Source organism: Oncorhynchus clarkii, chromosome 26, assembly GCF_045791955.1.
Source record: "Oncorhynchus clarkii lewisi isolate Uvic-CL-2024 chromosome 26, UVic_Ocla_1.0, whole genome shotgun sequence".
NCBI lineage: Eukaryota > Metazoa > Chordata > Actinopteri > Salmoniformes > Salmonidae > Oncorhynchus > Oncorhynchus clarkii.
Window position 1 is genome coordinate 4200729 of NC_092172.1, and position 22249 is coordinate 4222977.

The 22249-nt window shown below is 40.6% G+C and overlaps 1 protein-coding gene across 1 annotated transcript in view; it reads left to right on the top strand.

The window, feature by feature from the left end:
- The window catches only part of LOC139384527 (protein kinase C-binding protein NELL1-like), a 366687-nt gene that overhangs the window by 64150 nt on the left and 280288 nt on the right, over positions 1-22249 (top strand). The window contains exon 3 of the mRNA XM_071129356.1: positions 4277-4427. Within this exon, the coding sequence (XP_070985457.1) occupies positions 4277-4427 (151 nt within the window). The remainder of the gene's footprint in view (positions 1-4276; positions 4428-22249) is intronic.

The window sequence follows — 22249 nt, forward strand, 5'->3', positions numbered from 1 at the left end:
TTCGCCACACTCCCTGTATGCCACCCCCAATACATTTTTGGGGCTGACTGTCGGGCTTCCGTCCGCGTCGCCGTGCTCGTCTCTCCAACTCCATTCTTCTATAACCCTCCTCACACTGCTCCAGCGAATCCCAGGCGGGCTCCGGCACACTCCCTGGGTCGACCGCCCACCTGTCTATTTCCTCCCAAGTAGTATAGTCCATACTTTGCTGCTCCTGCTACCGCTGCCTGTCACCACGCCGCTTGGTCCTGTTGTGGTGGGTGATTCTGTAACTGTTTTCTTGTGTCGAAGGAGAGGCGGACCAAAACGCAGCGTGGTTATTATTCATGGTTCTTTAATAAAGAAACTATACATGAATAGACTAACAAAACCAAGAAATGTGAAAAACCAAAACAGCCATATCTGGTGCAAACACAGAGACAGGAACAATCACCCACAAAACCCAACACCAAACAGGCTACCTAAATATGGTTCCCAATCAGAGACAATGACTAACACCTGCCTCTGATTGAGAACCATATCAGGCCAAACACAGAAACAGACAAACTAGACACACAACATAGAATGCCCACTCAGATCACACCCTGACCAAACAAAACATAAAAACATACAAAGCCAACTATGGTCAGGGTGTGACAGTCAGGTGAACTTTCTGTCATCTTTAATTGTCACAATCTCTAAACTTCTCCCTTTTAATTGCTATCATGGTTATGCATGTGCTTTTAATTTTGATTCTGTAACAAACATTTCAACGGTTCCGTAACCACAGAAGCTGGGAGGCGGGAAGCAAGTACAGCATGAGGAATTAATAATAAATAGACATGAAACTAAACAAGACCAGCTTCTGGATAATAGAAACAAAACAACATCAATGCAGACCCGGGGATGAAACTGAGGAAGTGACAGATATAGGGCAGGCAATAAATGACGTGATGGATTGCAGGTGAGTCCGACGAAGCACCTGTGTGCGTAACGATGGTGACAGGTGTGAGTAATGATAAGCAGTCTGGCGACCTCGAGCGCCAGAGAGGGGGAGCGGGAGCAGATGGGACAATTTCAATTTAGCCCTATCCATATAGGCCGATTCCCACAAGTGTAAGGGGTTAAGGGAGATGTAGTGGTACCATTTCGTGAGGTAGGATTGTATGTGAGGAAATGTTTGCAATCACGTTGTTGCAGGAATTAAATTCCTCTGTTTTAATAACCAATTAAAATTAAACATTGTCAATTCATAAGAATTTGTATGACTCTTATTTGTATAAAATGGACAGAGCCCAGTCTTAAAGTCAACCAGCAGCGTTTATTCACGAGAGTACTGCCCATTATACATTTTACCATAGGTTATAAACTGAAAATGATGTCATTAGTTTTAGTACTAGCCCGTCTCATCTCCGCTCCAGTACAATAGCTGTATGGTTCTCACATCGTCTCCCCCTATTAAGATAATTTATGACCGAGCCAAGGCCAGCCTGTGTAGATAAGCCTTCTAGCCAGTCTGGCTATAAGTTCATTAATTTCTACCAAGGTACAGACAGTCATTGTTCTAATTCTTGATTATATTTACACACATAATATTCAGTACTAGGGTTAAAAATAAAATTCATACATATACAGTAACATAATAGTATTCTGATTAGTACATATACAGTAACATAATAGTATTCTGATTAGTCAGTCCTGATTGAAATGTATACATAATTAGTCATTATTGATAAAAATTCCCCTAACACACGTTCAAACTGGCTGACATTTGTGGTGGGATTACAATATATTCAATCTGACACTGTCTCACTCTACAATTCTTTCAGAGTTGGATTCCTTGTTTAGATTTCTTGTCTCGCAGACATTCATTGACTAAAGGACCAGGGGCCGTATGTATCAAGCTGGTTTAGCATCAGCTCCCCCCCTGTCCATTTAATCTTATTTATTGTCATCTTCAAGGCTAAACTGATCCTAAATCAGCACTCCTCCTCTGAGACACCTCAGATTAGTTATACATTAGTGTCTGGCCAGCTGGATTCGTATGTGATGCTGGTGACTCAGACAGTGGCCTAAAAAGGAGGGACTCCATCAGTCTCAGCCAGTTTTTCACTACATTGGCAGGATTCCTTCTCTTCTCCCTGACTCATCCTCCCATCAGGGTACCATAGCAGTAGACACTCTGTAGAGGGACACACTGGCCATATCCAAAATCTATCTGAACTACTACCTACTAAAACTACACATAGTGCATTCGGAAAGTTTTCAGACCCCTTGATTTTTACACATTTTGTTACATTACAGCCTTATTCTAAAATTGACTAAATTAATACTTTCTGAATACTTTCCGAATGCACTGTAGCCCTATTATGTAGTAATTGTACTACGTACTATTTAGAACATAGCCTACGCTTTAGTAAAAACAAATTCAGTAGACAACAAATTTCAAGATACTAGCTAAGCTCACCCATCATTAGAATGCGTAATCTAATGCAAAACTGTGTTGATTCACGCCATTTGTTCATTTAGGTACAGCAAGTCTCCTTATCTGATTATCAGCTGAATATAAGCTGGTTTCAAACACATGTGACTCTGAAAAGATGATTTACTTCCTCAAAAGGGTTCAGCAATTTCTACTAGATTAAAAGCCAAAATGAGTATAACATCCTGGCATTTAAAGCATACTCCATTTTCAAAGTTTCACATACTATAAAACTATTGTTGCATACATTATTAAATGCCTACTATTTAGAACACTAGTATTCGTATTCACACACGGCCACTGTATCAAATGAGCCTATTCCCTATATATAGTGCACTACTTTGACCCACGAGGAGGCTATTTAGCTTAGTTGGTTAAAACGTCTTGGTGACCGGGGGCAGAATTTTCACGTCCGGATGAAAAGCATACCCAAATTCAACTGCCTGCTACTCATCCCCAGAAGATACGATATGCATATTATTAGTAGATTTGGATAGAAAACACTGAAGTTTCTAAAACTGTTTGAATCATGTCTGTGAGTACAACAGAATTTAGGTAGCAGGCAAAACGCTGAGGACTAACCATTCAGAATTATTTATTTTTGAGGTCACTGTCTGTTCAATGAGCTCTCATGGGGAAACAATATTTATTATGCACTTGTTTGCAGTTCCTACCGCTTCCACTGGATGTCACCCACGCTTTGGAATTTGGTTAAGATTATTCCTTTGTGCAGTGAAGAAGTACGGCCATCTTGGAACAGGGTAACACTTTTGAGAGTTGGGCAAGACTTGAAAAGTAGCGTTAGTTTGTGATCCTCCTGTATTGAACACAGATGGACCCGTCTTCAATTTGATCGATTATTAACTTTTAAAAATAACTAAAGTTGTATTACAAAAGTATTTTGAAATGTTTTGGCAAAGTTTACAGGTAACTTTTGAGATATTTTGTAGTGACTTTGCGCAAATTGGAAGCTGTTTTTTTCTGGATCAAACGTGCCAAAATCAATGGACATTTTGGATATATATGGACGGAATTAATTGAACAAAAGGACCATTTGTGATGTTTATGGGACATATTTGAGTGCCAACAAAAGAAGCTCGTCAAAGGTAAGGCATGATTTATATTTTATTTCTGCGTTTTGTGTAGCGCCTGCAGGGTTGAAATATGCTACTCTTTGTTTACTGTTGTGCAATCATCAGATAGTAGCATCTTATGCTTTCGCCGAAAAGCCTTTTTAAAATCTGACATGTTGGCTGGATTCACAACGAGTGTAGCTTTAATTTAGTATCTTACATGTGTGATTTAATGAAAGTTTGATTTTTATATTATTTTATTTTAATTTGCCGCTATGCATTTTCCTTGGCTTTTGGCCAAGTGGGACCCGACTGTCCCCCTATCCTAGAGAACAAATTCTTATTTACAATGACGGCTCCCCCAGCAAAACCTGGGCGACACTGGCCAATTGTGTGCCGCCCTATGGAACTCCCAATCACAGCCAGATGTGATGCAGTCTGGATTTGAACCAGGGACTGCAGTCATACCTCTTGCAATCATTTAGCAGTTAGCAGTGTTTCAGGCCCTGCCTCAGACATTGTGTGTCTCTGTTTGTCCCAAATGACCCTATTCACCCGAGTCAAAAGTATTGCACAACATTGCAAACATGTGGCCATTTGGGACACAATCACTTTTCTGTCTTCTTTTCCCCTACTTGGTGAAGCCTGAACCTTAGCAGGCAGACAGGATGTCGACTCGTCGACTGTGAAAGCAGCGAACATGCGGTTCCCTGATTGCTGTTCTTTCTCTCTCATCCCCCAGATGTGGGCAGAGCAGTCCACGCGCCGGCCCACATCACAGAGAAGGTGGTGCAGCTCTTCAGGAGTAAAAGTGAATTTACCTTCCTGGCCTCCATCCAGCAGAAGTCCTCCACGTCAGGAGTCATCTTCTCCATCCATGAATCTGAACACAGGTAATGCATCTTTAATCCTCTTATTACTGCCTTTTCAGCAGCTACTTTCTCTATCTTCTACCACTATCGTCAACTATCTTTCCCAGCTGTGACTCTGAATGGGCCCTGTTGGAATTGAACCCACACATTACTTATTGTCGCATTCATCCCTTGATCATTTGCAAGACAAATTTGATCAGCCTGTTGAAAATATCAATGTCAGATTATTCTGCTTATGTGAATGATGTAGGGAAAGGAGTGGGAGATGTGTAACTTGCTGACTGCATGGTTTTGTACTTGCATAATTTGGACAGAAAAAATATGTTGCCTATTTGTTTTTATTGCTCACACTGGCAAATTACGGAAGGAAATCACACTTGAAGGAGGAACAGACAGTCATTGATAATCCAGCATCTGTACATAGTGCACACTGACATGTTGTGTAAACCTTAATTAACTCCCCCTCCAGCCATTTCAAATACCTTCAGTCACAAATGTACATTACAGTATCTCTGTATTTTGTGTGTGTCTGTGTGTGTCTGTGCGTGTCTGTGCGTGTGTGTCTGTTTGTGAGTTGTGCCCTTATCACAGTCAACACACATATACAGTAAACTCCAGAAGTATTGGGACAGTGACAAATGTTTGCAAGCTTGATGTAATCATTGTGTGCTATGAATATGGAACCAAATATTTTTGGACTTTTGGTCCACTAAAATGGTGGAACTATGTCTCTAAGAGTTTGCACACCTGGATTGTGCAATATGTACCTTTTATTCTTTCCAAAATTATTCAATCTCTGCCAAATTGTTGTTCATTGCTATACAAACATGTTTAAGTCTTGCCATGGTTTTTCAAGCAGATTTAATCAAAACTGTAACTCGTACAATCAGGAACATTCACTGTCATAGTAAACAACTCCAGGGTAGATTTGGGCTTGTGTTTTAGGTTATTGTCCTGCTGAAAGGTGAATTTGTCTTCCAGTGTCTGGTGGAAAGGTCTTCCTTTTGGATTTTGCCTGTGCTTAGCTCCATTCCATTTAGTTTTATCCTCACTCTAAAAATGCTGTGTTAAAAACAACCCAATATGGGTTATTTATTAACCCAGCGATGGTTAAATACTGGACAGTGGGTTGTTTTAACCCAGCCAGTTGTGTTACGTGAATAACCCAATAGGTTTGGTAGTTGGTATTACACAAACATGGGTTAACTTAACCATCAGTTGGGCATTTCTTACCGTCATGCTGGGTTGACCTAGCAGCTGGGTCTTTTTTTATGTAATCCTTAGGTTATTTTCAGGAGGCATGGCTTTCAACTAGATCTTATTGGCCACCCATGAGATGAAATAAGAGCATGAGAATAAGAGCACCTCCTCCCAGCTGCCCACTGCACTGAGGCTAGGAAACACTGTCACTACCGATAAATCCCCAATTATTGAGAATTTCATTAAGCATTTTTCTACGGCTGGCTGTGCTTTCCACCTGGCTATCCCTACCCTGGTCAACAGCCTGCGCTCCCCACAGCACCTTGCCCAAACCTCCCCACTTCTCCTTCACCCAAATCCAGATAGTTGATGTTCTGAAAGAGCTGCAAAATCTGGACCCCTACAAATCAGCCGGGCTAGACAATCTGGACCCTCTCTTTCTAAAATTATCTGCCGAAGTTCTTGCAACCCTATTACTAGCCTGTTCAACCTCTCTTTCGTATCGTCTGAGATTCACATAGATTGGAAAGCTGCCGCGGTCATCCTTCTCTTCAAAGGGGTAGACACTCTAGACCCAAACTGCTACAGACCTATATATATTCTACCCTGCCTTTGTAAAGTCTTTGAAAGCCAAGTTATCCAACAGATTACCGACCATTTAGAGTCTCACTGTATCTTCTCAGCCATGCTCATGGTCCTAAACGATATCATAACCGCCATCAATAAGAGACATTACTGTGCAGCAGTATTCGTCAACCTGGCTAAGGCTTTCGACTCTGTCAATCACAACATTCTTATTGGCAGACTCAACAGCCTTGGTTTCTCAAATGATTGACTTGCTTGGTTCACCAACTACTTCTCCGATAGAGTTCAGTATGTCAAATCGGAGGGCTTGTTTTCCGGACCTCTGGCAGTCTCTATGGGGGTGCCACAGGGTTCAATTCTCGGGCAGACTCTCTTCTCTGTATACATCAATGATGTCGCTCTCGCTGCTGGTGATTCTTTGATCCACCTCTACGCAGACGACACCATTCTGTATACCTCTGGCCCTTCATTGGACACTGTGTTAACCTCTCTAGAGTAGGGGGCAGCATTCTGAATTTTGGATGAAAAGCATGCCCAAATTATACGGCCTGCCCAGAAGATATGATATCCATACAATTGGTAGATTTGGATAGAAAACAGTCTAAAGTTTCCAAAACTGTTAAAATAGAGTCTGTGAGTATAACACAACCGATTTAGCAGGCGAAAACCTGAGAAAAATCCATTCAGGAAGTAGTTTTTGGGGGATTTTGTAGTTTTCTATTCAATGCCATTACAGTATCCATTGACTTAGGACTCCATTTGCAGTTCCTATGCCTTCCACTAGATGTCAACAGTCTTTAGAAATCGTTTCAGGCTTGTATTCTTATAAATGAGGGAGTAAGACCAGTCTGAACGAGTGGACCCTAACGTGAGTTTTTTTCAGGCGCATATACATTTCTTGTTTACCTTTTATATTGACAACTTTATGGTCCGGTTGAAATATTATAGATCATTTAGGCTAAAAAAACAACCCGAAGATTGAATATAAACATCGTTTGACATGTTTCTATGAACTTTACGGTTACAATTTGGATTTTTTTGTCTGATTGTTTTGACTGAGTTTGAGCCTGTGGATTACTGAGGAAAACACGCTAATAAAACAGAGGTTTTTGGATATAAAGAGACTTCATCGAACAAAAGGAACATTTATTGAGTAAATGAATGTCTTCTGATTGCCACCATATGAAGATCATCAAAGGTAAGGGATTCATTTTATCTCTATTTCTGAGTTTTGTAACGCTTCTGCTTGGCTGGTTACTGTTTGTAATAATTTGTCAACTGGGCTATGTTCTGGGCTAGGTATGCTTTCGCCGAAAAGCATTTTATAAATATGACACTGTGGTTGGTTTAACAAGAAGTTAATCTTTAAACCTATGTAAAATATGTTTTGTTTTCTGAATTTTTATAATGAGCATTTCTGTAATTGAATTTGGCGCTCTGCAACCTCACTGGATGTTGGCCAGATGGGATGCTAGCGTCCCACATACCCTAGAGAGGTTTTAACTAACCTCCAGATGAACTTCAATGCCATATAACTCTCCTTCCGTGGCCTCCAACTGCTCTTAAATGCAAGTAAAACTAAATGTATGCTCTTCAACCGATCACTGCCTGTACCTGCCCGCCCGTCCAGCATCACTACTCTGGATGATTCTGACTTAACTAGGTATTTGTAGATGTCCAGATATCTGGTTAGACTGTAAACTCTCCTTCCAGACTCACATTAAACATCTCCAATCCAAAATTAAATCTAGAATTGGCCTCCTATTTCGCAACAAAGCATGGAAAACTGACCATCCTACCGATCCTCGACATCGGCAATGTCATTTACAAAATAGCCTCCAACACTCTACACAAGAAATTGGATGCAGTCTATCACAGTGCCATCCGTTTTGACACCAAAGCCCCATATACTACCCACCACTGCGACCTGTTTGATCTCGTTGTCTGACCCTCGCTTCATACTCGTTGCCAAACCCACTGACTCCAGGTCATCTACAAGTCTCTGCTAGGTATAGCCCCGCCTTATCTCAGCTCACTGGTCACCATCACAGCACCCACCCGTAGCACGCGCTCCAGCAGGTATATGTCACTGGTCACCCCCAAAGCCAATTCTTTCTTTGGCCGCCTCTCCTTCCAGTTCTCTGCTACCAATGACTGGAATTAACTGCAAAAATATCTGAAGCTGGAGACTCTTACCTCCCTCATTAGCTTTAAGCACCAGCTGTCAAAGCAGCTCACAGATCACTGCACCTGTACATAGCTCATCTGTAAATAGTCCATCCAAATCTACCTCATCCCCATACTGTATTTATTTATTTATTTATCTTTCTCCTTTGCACCCCAGTATCTCATCTTGCACATTCATCTTCTGCACATCCTACCATTCCAGTGTTTAATTGCTATATTGTAATTACTTTGCCACCATGGCCTATTTATTGCCTTTACCTCTCTTATCCTACCTCCAGTTGCACATGCTGTATATAGATTTTTCTACTGTATTATTGATTGTATGTTTGTTTATTCCATGTGTAACTCTGTGTTGTTGTATGTGTCAAACTGCTTTGCTTTATCTTGGCCAGGTCGCAGCTGCAAATGAGAACTTGTTCTCAACTAGCCTACCTGGTTAAAAAAAGGTGAAATAAAAGAGTAATTCCTGTTCTTCATGATAATAGGATAGTACGAGATTTGGGCAATGTAGCCTTTATATACTTCCTCAGAGACAGATCGTGGATACCATTTTTATGTCTTTGCGTTCATTGCCAAAATCCTTAACTACCCCTTTAAGTTTACATTCTTTGAATTTTCCTCTAATTTTTTGGTGCATTTTACACAGTATTATCAAGATTATTTAGTATATATGATAAAACGGTACAGGAGTTACATAGGCTTTTAGGGAACTAATATACTTCCCTAAGCCTCATTGAAGCTACAAACATTTTAATATTCGATTAACCCGGCAACTATACAACAGAACAGGTTCACATAAATTACATTTACTCTCATGGGTGGCTAAAAATAACTGAAAATATCTGAAAGCCACGGCCCTAGTAAACCACGCGTCCAGTCTCCTGATCTGACCCGCTTAGTCATATCTTAATAACCCAGCACCAATAACCCAGCATCAGTAACCCAGCAGTTTTTAAAGAAAACAACCCAACGCCTGCAACCCAGCAGTTGGGTCAACCAAACTACACAGCATTATTTAGAGTGCTGTAAATCTTCCCAGTCCTTGCCAATGACAAGCATACCCATAACATACACCGCACTTTAAAATATGGAGAGTGGTACTCAGTGTTGTGTTGGATTTGCCCCAAGCAGAGCAATGTGAATTCAAGACAAAAAGCCAAATTTCTTTGCAGTATTACTTTCGTGCCTTTTTGCATTCATGCATGTTTTGGAATATTTGGATTCATTACTTGCTTCCTTCTTTTCACTTACACTTTTCACTTCACACACACTTTTCACAGTTTTATCACAGCCATTTATCACAGCCATTAACACTAGAACCACTAAAGCAGTCATGCATTTGTTTAAGTCATGCCCCCCTCCGTCCTTGAAGTTTCTTAAATAAGTCTATAAACACACTGTTGGTGTAAGCATCTTAATATCAAATAGAACTGGAGTTATAACCAGTTTTAGGAGGACATCTCCTTCTCCCAACAGTAGGGCCTGATCCACTCGTTCTTCTGACAGTTGAACGTTTTCATTTATTTAACTAGTCCTTCCCCGGCCAAACCCTAACCCGGACAACGCTGGGCCAATTGTGCACCGCCCTGCTGATAATCACCCAGATAATTGCCTTGACCTAAACTATACCGAAACAAATTTCACACTTATTAACAACAGATAATATAAATAAACTAACGTATGATGGGGAGAATGGGTGAGTTGATGAGATAGAGGAAGCGAATCATGCATAATTATGTGATCACCAATTGTGAATGAAGAACAGGGCGGGCCATTCATTGTATTGATCCATTCTAATTTTTATCTTAAAACAGTGTCTTATCAGTCTACTCTGGCCTACGTGGAGTAGGCTACACAGTGAGAGGATATTTGTACATATTGAATGGCTTTCAATATCTGGGAAAAAATCCACATCAGGCAGCACAGCAAGTGAGCTAGTGTCGAAGAATGTGCTGATGAGGCTTGTGGAACCTTATGTTGGCAAGGGGAGAACTGTCACCATGGACAATTTCTTAATTTCATTGTAATTGGCGAACACCATGAACAAAGGAAGAAGGGAGCTCCCTCCCTCTGTGCAAAATAAGGCACCTGCACAGCCATTGTACTCCACAACAATACAATGGTGCTGAAGATCGACAAGAAGACAGGACACAAAGACAAAACCGGAGACTATTACGCACTACAACCAAACAAAGGTATGTCAAAGTGTGTCAAGCAGGTGAATGTTATGAAAATTGTATCAACTGTTTGGACAAGGGATAATGGCTAAATTAAATCCAACTGATGCCATTGCATGACGATGCAGAAGAGCACGAGCTGACAATAATTGACTTTTTTTGACTGCTGTCATATCAACATTTATATTCAATAATGGCATTATTGCTTTTGTGCTAAGGTTCACTATTTATTAAGTCCACTTGGTGCTTGTTTAGGCTACTGATTTTTTCATCATTTGACCACGTGTCTTGATTGTGGGTCTTGGTGGTTGGGTTATTTAAATTGTATTTTGTCTTTATTTTGTCTTTATAAAAATAAGCTGTTACTGTGTTCAAACACATTCTGTGTCATAGTTGTAACAAAGACACTCCATGAAAAAAATAGATTGAACACTTGAATTTCGAGTTTTTTCTTTTTACATAGTACACAGCACACAGTATCATAAACTATTGAAAATGCTATTGTGTTATTTGAAAAAATTTACATTCTAATAAATTCTACCTAAGCCCTTCACAAAAACAATAATGGTTATTTTTGCGATGCTAGTGTTAATTAGATATGGGGATGTGCTACTGAAATCAACAAATAGCGGGAAAAAACTATGTGGTTTATTTGACAATATATTATGCTTTACATGCCAGGATGTTATAATAATTTGACTTTTCATCTTGTAGAATTTGCTGCATACTTTGTGTGAATTTCACAGCCACAGTGCATTGGAAGAGTAGGGCTGTGAGTTTTGATAGCTAGATCTCGTCAAGTAAACAACTTGAAAGATGGCGAATAGCGAAGCTTCTGCAGTGGTGTTCAAATGTAAGTATTTTTTGTTCTTAAAATGATCGACTCTTTCATTATAACATTACTTCTTTGCAACAGATCTGCAGCCTAAGGCCTGCTGTGACTTTAGCTAGCTATGTGCTGTAGTTGGACTAGAAGTTATAACTGTTTGAACATTAATGTTAGCTACAGCGTTACTTGCTTGCTATTGACCGACAACTTTATATTTAAGATTGGCCTAATTAGCTAGTTAGCTACTTGTTGTAAATACCAGGGCTTGTGTTTAAACTGTTACAGGGTCTGATGATGACAATACCAGGCATTTAGTTCAGTGGCAAACACGGTAGGAGAAATGCTGCAATTTTTTTTTTATTAAGTCACGTGGCCATAGTTAGCGCTCTTGCCACGGCACTATGCACTGCTACTAGCTAACGTTAATAACATGCTAGCATAAATTAGTAATTTCCACACTGGTGTTGGCCCCAACACCTCAATTTTCTTCTAGTTCTACTGATTTTCCATTTAGGTTTATTTGTGTTGACCTGATTATAATGTTCATGCTATACAATATTAGTTTCTACCTGAACGGTTACAGCCTGAATGGGTCTAGCTAGTTTCATTGCACATAACCTATTATGGTTAAAGTAATGGGAAATTGCATTTGTCACTGATTCACCTTGACCCTCCAATTTGACCAAGTATATTCGCTGCACAGTCTAGCTATCTACAGAAAGTTCACACAACTCTTTACTCTGCTCCTGTTCTGGATAATGTACTTCATCCAATGTCTTTTCAGAATCTACATGAAAGAGTGTGAGCTGGAGTGGCAGCTGTCACATGCATGGGTGAAAAAGAAATGGGAGAACCCTAAGCAAAAAAACATGTCACTGAGCTGGTGAATAAGTTGAAGTTTAGGGTGGGTTTCTTTTACAGAAACAAACCATGTCTGACTTTTGTTAACAGGAATACAATTGTCCAGGCCACTTTTATGTCTAATTTGATTATAGGGATATTATCTATATGCATGCAGCAGCATTTAACTTTTTCACATGTACCAACAAGCGGGTGTGATCATTCTACAGTGGTCCCTGCAGTGTACACTCAAACTGGTGTGATTAGAACTCTTATTTAGAACGTCCAGTTTCATTTGACACAACAACCAGCAGTTTTTTCACAGAAACATAACTTTCCTTACAAAGTTATGTCCAGAATGTTACCAGTTTATTTTTGGATGCAATGTTCAGACATTCACAGAAGTAGCTACAGCATAACACAATCATCCAAACTGGAAAATGTAGTCTACAAGCGGTCATATTTTTATACCTCTCGGCTGACAGGAACTACAATATGAATTAGCTAATAGCAATTACTATTTATAATTAATCACATCACCATTGATGGAAAACATTGAGTAAAACACTTTCTAAAAATCGAAAAGTAATCCAACGATGTGTCTTGCGCATGCCAGCATGTTTGTTTTTTCACATCAATCAAAGATAATGAGAGGAGACAAGATGAGTTTGGTCTGTTTATAGCATGCATGTTGAAGGGGGTGTGTCGTCTACAATCATTCACTTCCATTCATTCACTTCTGGAAGTTTATCCGAAAGATGAGGTAACCATTCCTTCACCTCGTTATAACATCTTTGGACTGACAGATGTTTACTTGACACCCAGAATGCATTGTATAATGTCAACAAACATAGCGCCACACATAGCTTGCAAACAGCTTAGCATTAGCTCATTATAATCATTGCAACCTTCATAAAAGTTTTTTACACACATCATAGGTGTCCATTACAAGCTATGCAATAATCAGAATGCATTATATGTCATCAGAACTTTAAAACGTGAATAAAACTGTAAATACATTATGCTCCAAACAGTAGAAACGACAACACCATATACAGAAAATAAGGAACTTACTTTGATAGGAATGCACACATGTCCAAAGTTATTATTTGTAAGGAGAACAACAAGGAAGGCAAATGAGAGCGCCAGCCAGAAAATGTTCCAATTCGTACAAGACTGCGCACATATCTGCATACTTGATCTGTGCTAACATTAGTGAAGTGTGTGGGTTCTTTTCGAAGAGAGAAGTTTGTTGGCTCAGTAAAGCCTCAAACATAAATTGTTCGCAACGCTGAAATGGGCTACTTCTATGTGAATTAATAAGGAGGCGGAACACACCTGAATTCAAACTGTTGTTAGAAAATATATCTTGTTGGAAAAAATGTGAATTTGAAATTGACAAGTTGAAACATAGCCTATAGATAACTAGCGAGTGTTAACTGTCATGTTGCGTAATAATACCATTTTGGAACATTCTGACATCTCGTGCATAAAACAACTCAAGCTGGGGCAACGGGAACTCATGTATGAAAAGGTTCAACTTAAGTCACTAGATGCTGTTTTCCATTGTTTTTTCCATTGTGCCCTTATTACTGGTTACAGAACTCACAAGTGTTGTGTATCAGAAAGTGGGTTGGGCCTCTTTGTGTTTAAGGAGAGAGCAGCACTCTTTTGTGTTTATTTACAAAGCACTCATGCAGAAACCTCTTTATGTATCTATCATCATTAATTCAATTTTGACTTACAAATTACCAAACCCGGTCACAGGCTTGGATAGCACTGGAGGCCTCTTCAGTCTCCACAGAGATGGGTAAAGCTGCTTTTAGTTGTTTTGCTCGCTTTATGTGGAACAATTCGCAGAGATCTCAGAAATTAGATGTTCTGGTACCCCCTTGGTCAGTTCAGAGAAATACTCAGAGACCTCTATGTTGATAAATGTGTTTGTTTTTCTTAATATGGTTGGTAATTTTGTATAAATGTTTGATGTATTTATCCAGACCCTATTCTCAGTATGAATTCCTTATCAAAATAAACGTAAAATAAAAATAAATTGTTGTTCTGTACTAATAAATGTCCCCTTTAACCACACCTCCTCATCAATTTCCTGTGCTTCACCGGCACATTCATGTAATAATAATTGATCACATTTCTATAGCGCTTTCATAATCTCAAAGCTCTTCAAAAGCAAAAAATGAACAAGCAATACATCATGAGTAGCCTACTGTAGCTATACTTGGGTAGGTCAACCAATAGAGGCCAAATCTTTGAGTGCATGATGTCATGACTGTCCTGTGAGGATCTGAATGGGTCAGATCAGCTAGGCAAAGGATGACAATTACCAGACCTCTCTCACCCACAGAAGAGGGGAGGAGGGAGCTGCTGCCGGTTTGACAGCTCACCCCCTGTCGGAAATTACAGGAGAAGATAACTTTTTCTTTCCCCTCCAGTATTTTCCTGCCAACACTCAAAGTGAATACTGGAATAATATTTCTAAAATAAGAATGATCTATAGAAAACGAATGTCATATTGGTTTATATTTTGTGACGTCATTAAAAATGTTATAAAGGAAATACTGTAACTTAAACTATTTAAACTACAGGTATGAAGTCTCCATCCTTAATGTATATGAAATATGACAAATTATGAAAGTGTTTTTGTTAAGATATGAATGCGGTATAAACTGTGCATAGTTAGTAGCCACACCCCGAGTGAGGTCAGAGAGCGTGTCAGACTGACGGAATCGTCCGCTTCGGCCAGAGTGCATAAAAGGATTGGTATTGAGATTAACATTAGACCATAAAAGCGTGGAGCCTAGCTACACGTTTGAAATGGTTGGAACTTTGAACCTCAATATGAGGTGAAGAAAATAAACTCACCTTCTAGAGTAGATCAGAACATCGCCAGGCTGTAGCTGCGCATGTAAAGTGGTTAAAACTCTGACTATCAACACGAGGTGGAGAGAGGAGAAAACTCCCCTCTCGGACAATCAATGGTGCGGCTAATTACCTGTCTTGAGTCAAATATCTAGAAAAATTTAACTAAGTGGGACCATCCTACTACTCTTCAAATCATCCTACTGTACTACTCTTTTCAAATCAACGTATCCTACTACGCTCATCACCAATGGGAACCGTCGACATGGCTGGATAGCTATCTTCCAGAGTGAACAACACTAGAAGAAGAGAAAGGGGAGACCACTTTCGGACAATCAGAGCCATACAAACTTTCCGCTGAAAGGCCAACAACCTTCCTAAGGAGGGCTGGTTTCGAAAGAGATAGATGGCGAAAGAAGGCATTCACATGTAGCGTTAAATACGTTCATGATTTCTTACTTCAAACGGGTGGTGGTTCGTGTGCAAAGTATATGATTACTATGAGAATAGTTAAAAAATGTATCAATAATAAGTGTCCCATTTTCTCACTGTCTCTCCTCCAACCTCTTCATTTTCTGTGTAACAAGCCACCATATGTTGTCAGTCCGCTATGGGACTTTTTCTCGTATATTAAGTGTGTATATTTAGTCTATGTTATTATTTAGTTAGCTAGAAAATAAATAATTAAACCAATTTGTGTAGTACTGAATCATGAGTAAGGCTTGGGTTTTTGCAGATGGAGAAGGACAGCTCATGGTCCATCAGAGGAAAGGAGATGGTTGATGAAGATGGAGTCTGGTGATGATCTTGTAGAGGGCTACTCTGTGAACCAGCCTGAGTTGTGTGGCCACTAGAGATCTCCTTCACAATGCCTCAGCAGCTCTGGGCACCAGAAAGTTCACCAAATACAGTGCCTCTGCACTTCATTCCTCTACTGCATCTCCCAGTCCATCTCCCGGTCCTCTCTTCAGGTGATTCTTCAAGTGATACATGCGTAGGCCTACGGTACACTCAATTTTACTCCAATTAAGTTTTCCAAATGCTAGTGACTTAGCTAATATTAGCCCAAAACAACAACCCAAAAGGTCACTAGGTCCGGCTACAGACGATCCTTTCTGGTTCATATGAATCCTTAACCGATGGTGGTTTCAAGACAACAGGGAAATCGGATAATCAAGTTAATGTGCTGGGGTACGAGGTAGTTGAGTTGATTGAGGTAATATGTACATGTAGGTAGGGAGAAAAGTGACTGATCAATTAGGATATACAGTATAATGAACTGATTAGCAGCAGCGTGTGTAATAGAGTGTGAAAGTAACCCAGAAATGGTCATCCAACTCAGAATTACAAGTCAGAAACTCAGGCATCATCCTAAAGCTCCAACTTCTCCCACCTGAAGATCACAGAGTTTCCCAGTCATAGTTTGTTTTGTTTCCCGAATTCCGAGTTGTCTTGAACACACCAAAAGTAGTACATTTCGGCTGTGGAATACTGCATACTTTTTGCTAAACTGTACATCCTGGATAGTATGTAGTACAATTAATACACAATATGCAGTTTAAGTAGTAGGCAAGCCAGATTTTGGACACGGCCACTGTATTTCTGTCTGAGGTATTTTCAGCACTAGGTAGATGGTAGATATACTGAACGAAAATACAAACACAACATGCAACAATATCAAAGATTTACAGTCCATATCACAAAATCAGTCAATTGAAATAAATAAATTAGGCCCTAATCTATGTATTTCACATAAGTGGGAAAAAGGGCTTCAAGGACAGGGTGGGTGGTCTCAGACGATCCCGCAGGTGAAGAAGCCAGATGTGGAGGTCGTGAGCTGGCATGGTTACATGTGCTCTGAGGTTATGAGGCCAGTGGGACATACTGCCAAATTCTCTAAAACGACATTGGAGGTGGATTATGGTAGAGAAATTAAGATTCAATTCTCTGGAAACAGCTCTGGTGGACATTCCTGCAGGCAGCATGCCAATTGCACGCTCCCTCAAAACATGAGACATTTGTGACATTGTGTTGTGTGACAAAACTGAACATTTTAGAGTGGCTTTTTATTGTCCCCAGCACAAAGTGCATCTGTGTAGTGATCATGCTGTTTAATCAGCTTCTTGATATGCCACACCTGTCAGGTGAATGGATTAACTTGTCAAAAGAGAAATGGTCACTAACATGGATCTAAAGAAATTTGTGCACAAAATTGGAGAAACATTTTTTGCTTATGAAACATGGGACCAAATCCTTACATGTTGTTTATATTTTTGTTCAGTATAGTATTGAGATGTGTGTGTGCAAATGTGTGCAACTGTGTGTGGGGAATGGTACCAAAAAAAGTCTGCAGCATTGAAAGTCCCCGAGAACACCATGGCCTCCATCATTCTTAAATGGAAGAAGTTTGGAACCACCAAGATGCTTCCCAGAGCTGGCTGCCTGGCCAAACTGAGCAATTGGGGGAGAAGGGCCTTGGTCAGGGAGGTGACCAAGAACCCGATGGTCACTCTGACAGAGCTCCTATGTGGAGATGGGAGAACCTTCTAGAAGGACAACCATTCCTGCAGCATTCCACCAATTAGGCCTTTATTGTAGAGTGGCCAGACGGAAGCCACTCCTCAGCAAAAGTCTCTCAGACCATGAGAAACCAGATTCGCTGGTCTGATGAAACCAAGATTGAACTCTTTGGCCTGAATGCCAAGCCTCACGTTTGGAGGACACCTGGCATCATCCTTACGGTGAAGAATGGTGGTAGCAACGGGGATGTTTCTCAGTGGCATGGCCTGAGAGACTAGTCGGGATCTAGGGATTGATGAATGGAGCAAAGTACAGAGAAAAATCCTCTATGAAAACCTTCTCCAGAGTGCTCAGGGCCTCAGAATGGGATGAAGGTTCACCATCTAACAAGACAACGACCCTAAGCACACAGCCAAGATAACGAAGGAGTGGCCTTGAATGGCCCAACCAGAGCCCGGACTTTAACCCAATCTAACATCTCTAGAGAGACCTGAAAAAAGCTGTGCAGCGACACTCCCCATCCAACCTGACAGAGCTTGAGAGGATTTGCAGAGAAGAATGGGAGATACTCCTCAAAAACAGACGTGCCAAGCTTGTAGCATCATAGCCAAGAAGTCCCAAGGCTGTAATCACTGCCAAAGGTGTTTCAAAGTATTCTATGTTTAATCTCTTCAGAGAAAAAATCTAAAAAAACTGTTTTTTTGTCATTAGGGGTATTGTGTGTAGATTGATGAGGAAAAAAAACAATTTAATCAATTTATAATAAGGCTGTAAAGGAACAAAATCTGGAAAAAGTCAAGAGGTCTGAATACTTTCCGAATGCATTGTAAATGGATACTATCCACTATTTACATAACATTTACTTAGAAGTTCAAAGATCAAGTTCAAAACTTTACTGTTTTTTCTTGTTAGGAGTGGAAATTACATTTAAAACACAACATTATAACGTCTTTGATGACATGGCCTATGTCCGATAAGGTTCTGGTCAAAAGTAGATCGCTATGTAGTAGCTAGTAGCCACCGTGCTTCTACACCTGCATTGCTTGCTGTTTGGGGTTTTCTACACCTGCATTGCTTGCTGTTTGGGGTTTTATGCTGGGTTTCTGTACAGCACTTTGAGATATCAGCTGATGTACGAAGGGCTATATAAATACATTTGATTTGATTTGATTCCTATGCTGCCATTTTGGATGCAACCACAGCCCTTCATTTAAAATAACCATGCATTCAACTGCCAAATGGGCATCTTTCTGGCCAAATTTCTCCCCCTCTCTGTTCCCTCATAAGTCAGCCATAACACAATCAAAGCATCCTCGGCATCCTCCACTGCAAGTGCCAAGCTTCTCTTTATATTCTAGCATCGGGGACTTGGAGATTACATTTTGTTTTTCTACCAAGCTATAGAATAGAACAAAGGGGCCATTTCTGCTCAGCAAGCAGTTTTCAGAGGTCCCCATGCAGAGCAGTACTCATTGTAAAACAGTGGAGGCTTCTGATGGTCTGTCTGTGTGTGATGAGCTAACTCAAAGCCATCTCTTCAATGCCTCTCTGGCCACTTTAGATGGGATGCCGCCCCGGTTTTTCACTCCCCCTCTCAACTTCTTGGCCCTTTTGTCAAGCTGTCGAATTCTGGGGCCTAAATTTCACTATTCCCTTTATATTGCAGTAGGGACCATAGGGCTCTGATCAAAATTAGGGCACTATATAGAAAAAAGGCTGCCATTTGGACTACAACTTGGTCTCTGACTTTCTTTCTCACCCTCCCTCCATCCTTCCCTACATCCTTCCCTCCTGGGCCTGGGCAACGTTTCTCTTTTGAAGGGAACATGCTTAGTTGATGTAGCTGTGTGTTTCCTGGTGAAAAGGTACAACGGTGGATGAGGGAGTGTTTGGTATAAAAGACGGTCCTCTTGGCTCTCTCACTGTCGTGATGAATAGGGTTGGCTTAGGGCCTGGCTAGGCGATAAATGGATGGAAAGTCGGTGGGGAAAAATGGTTTACTTACAGTACCTTATCTTCCCAGCTTGACACATTTTCTAAAGATTACTTTCCCCATACTGAAAATGAAAATGTAGCAAGGCCCCTAAGCTTACAGTAAAACAGACATTTTATGCTTGCCTGCCCTTTTAGCAGGCACATGCACAGATAGGGGTCTACCTGTGCCCTCACACCTGCCTCTTTTCCCTCACACTTGCCAAGTGCCTCACACTTGCTAAGGATTATAATATCCTCCTCATATTGTATAATAATAATGGTATCCACACACCTAGGCCTAGGCCATGGATGGATTCAAGATAAAAAGTTATTTTTACTGATCTGAGATTCTCAGTTTGTCATTTTGATCATTTGCGGTATTAAAAAAGGTTCTGCCGAAGTCTCCAGTCATTTAAAATACCCAAGATGGCGACGATGAATATGGTAGCCTAGCCTACAAAACTTTGCAGGTTTCTACTTTTTCTGTTTTTCTAACATTGTCTTATTCAGTTTGTTTTGTGTATTACTTCATACACCAGGGTAGAACTATTGGAATATGAATCTCTGTGCACTCACCGTCCATCCGACCTTCCCAAATTCCCAGAGATTGCAGAAAAATTGTCTAGCTTCTTTGGTGAGGTGCCGGGCAGCCTGGGAGTCCTGCCAGAGAAGACAGAAGACACTGATTCAGAGGCAGACGTGCAGGGTCTTAGTCTAATTGAGACCTGTCCTCCATTGCTGAGCACACTATGTTTTAGTAATTAGTGAATTAACTTGAGGATCTCCTTCCAGAGGGACATCAGAATCTACAACTTACTCTGTTTTTCTGAGACTTGGCTTTCTTCCAACATCCAAACAGATTATATATAACCAGTGGGTTTTACAGTTCATCAAGCAAATAAAGGTGAAATGGGAGCTGGGGAGCTTCTGCTCTCCTGACTTGGAATACTTGGTCATCAAATATTTTTTACCTTCCGAGATGGTTCTCAGTGATTATCGCCATGGCTGTGTACATCCCACCCCAAGCTGACACCAAAAATGCTCTCAAGGATCTTCATTGGACCCTGAACAAACTGTATCATGAGGCAGTGTTCATTGTTGCAGGGGACTTAACAAAAGTCATTTGAGGACCGTGCTCCAGAATTACTATTAACACATTGACTGTCCAACTGCTGCCCATTGCTACACACCTTTCCGACACAGGTATAAGGCCCTCTCCCGTCCTCCTTTAGGCAAATCGGACCATGACTCCATTTTGCTCCTCCCCATCTACAAACAAAGACTCAAGAGGGAAGTTCCGGTGGTTAGGTCTGTACAATGCTGTTCTGACCAATCAGAATCCATGCTCCAATACTGTTTTGTTCACATGGACTGGAATGTGTTCTGGTAACCTCTGGATATAAGGTCAAGGTCTCATAAAACACGTGGATTGAAGGCAGCCTTGTCAGGAAACTGAAGAGATGAATACCGGGAACAAGCGTATGGTTAAACAGAACAAATACAGTGACTTGCGAAAGTATTCGGCCCCCTTGAACTTTGCGACCTTTTGCCACATTTCAGGCTTCAAACATAAAGATATAAAACTGTATTTTTTTGTGAAGAATCAACAACAAGTGGGACATAATCATGAAGTGAAACGACATTTATTGGATATTTCAAACTTTTTTAACAAATCAAAAACTGAAAAATTGGGCGTGCAAAATTATTCAGCCCCTTTACTTTCAGTGCAGCAAACTCTCTCCAGAAGTTCAGTGAGGATCTCTGAATGATCCAATGTTGACCTAAGTGACTAATGATGATAAATACAATCCACCTGTGTGTAATCAAGTCAACCAAGAGTGTGCAAAGTTGTCATCAAGGCAAAGGTGGCTACTTTAAAGAATCTAAAATACATTCAGATTTGTTTAACACTTTTTTGGTCACTACATGATTCCATAAGTGTTGTTTCATAGTTTGGATGTATTCACAATTATTCTACAATGTAGAAAATAGTAAAAATTAAGAAAATAAAATTGAATGAGTAGGTGTCCAAACTTTCGACTGGTACTGTAGTATTCAAACCCTTTGCTATGAGACTCGAACTTGAGCTCAGGTGCAACCTGTTTCCCACTGATCATCCTTGATATGTTTCTATAGCTTGATTGGAGTCCATCTGTGGTAAATTCAATTGATTGGACATGATTTGGAAAGGCACACACCTGTCTATGTAAGGTCTCACAGCTGACATTGCACGTCCGAGCAAAATCCAATACAGCTTCGAAACAGGATTGTGTCGAGGCACAGATCAGGGGAAGGGTACCAAAACATGTTTGCAGCATTGAAGGTCCCCCGGAACACAGTGGCCTCCATCATTATTAAATGTTACAAGTTTGGAACCACCAAGACTCTTCCTAGAGCTTGCCGCCGGGCGAAACCGAGCAATCGGGGGGAAGGGCCTTGGTCAGGAAGGTCACCAAGAACCCAATGTTCACTCTGATAGAGCTCTAGGGTACCTCTGTGGAGATGGGAGAAACTTCCAGAAGGACAACATCTCTGCAGCACTCCACCAATCAGGCCTTTATGGTCGAGTGGCCAGACTGAAGACACTCTTCAGTAAAACACACATGACAACCTGCTTGGAGTTTACCAAAAGGCACCTAAAGACTCAGACCATGAGA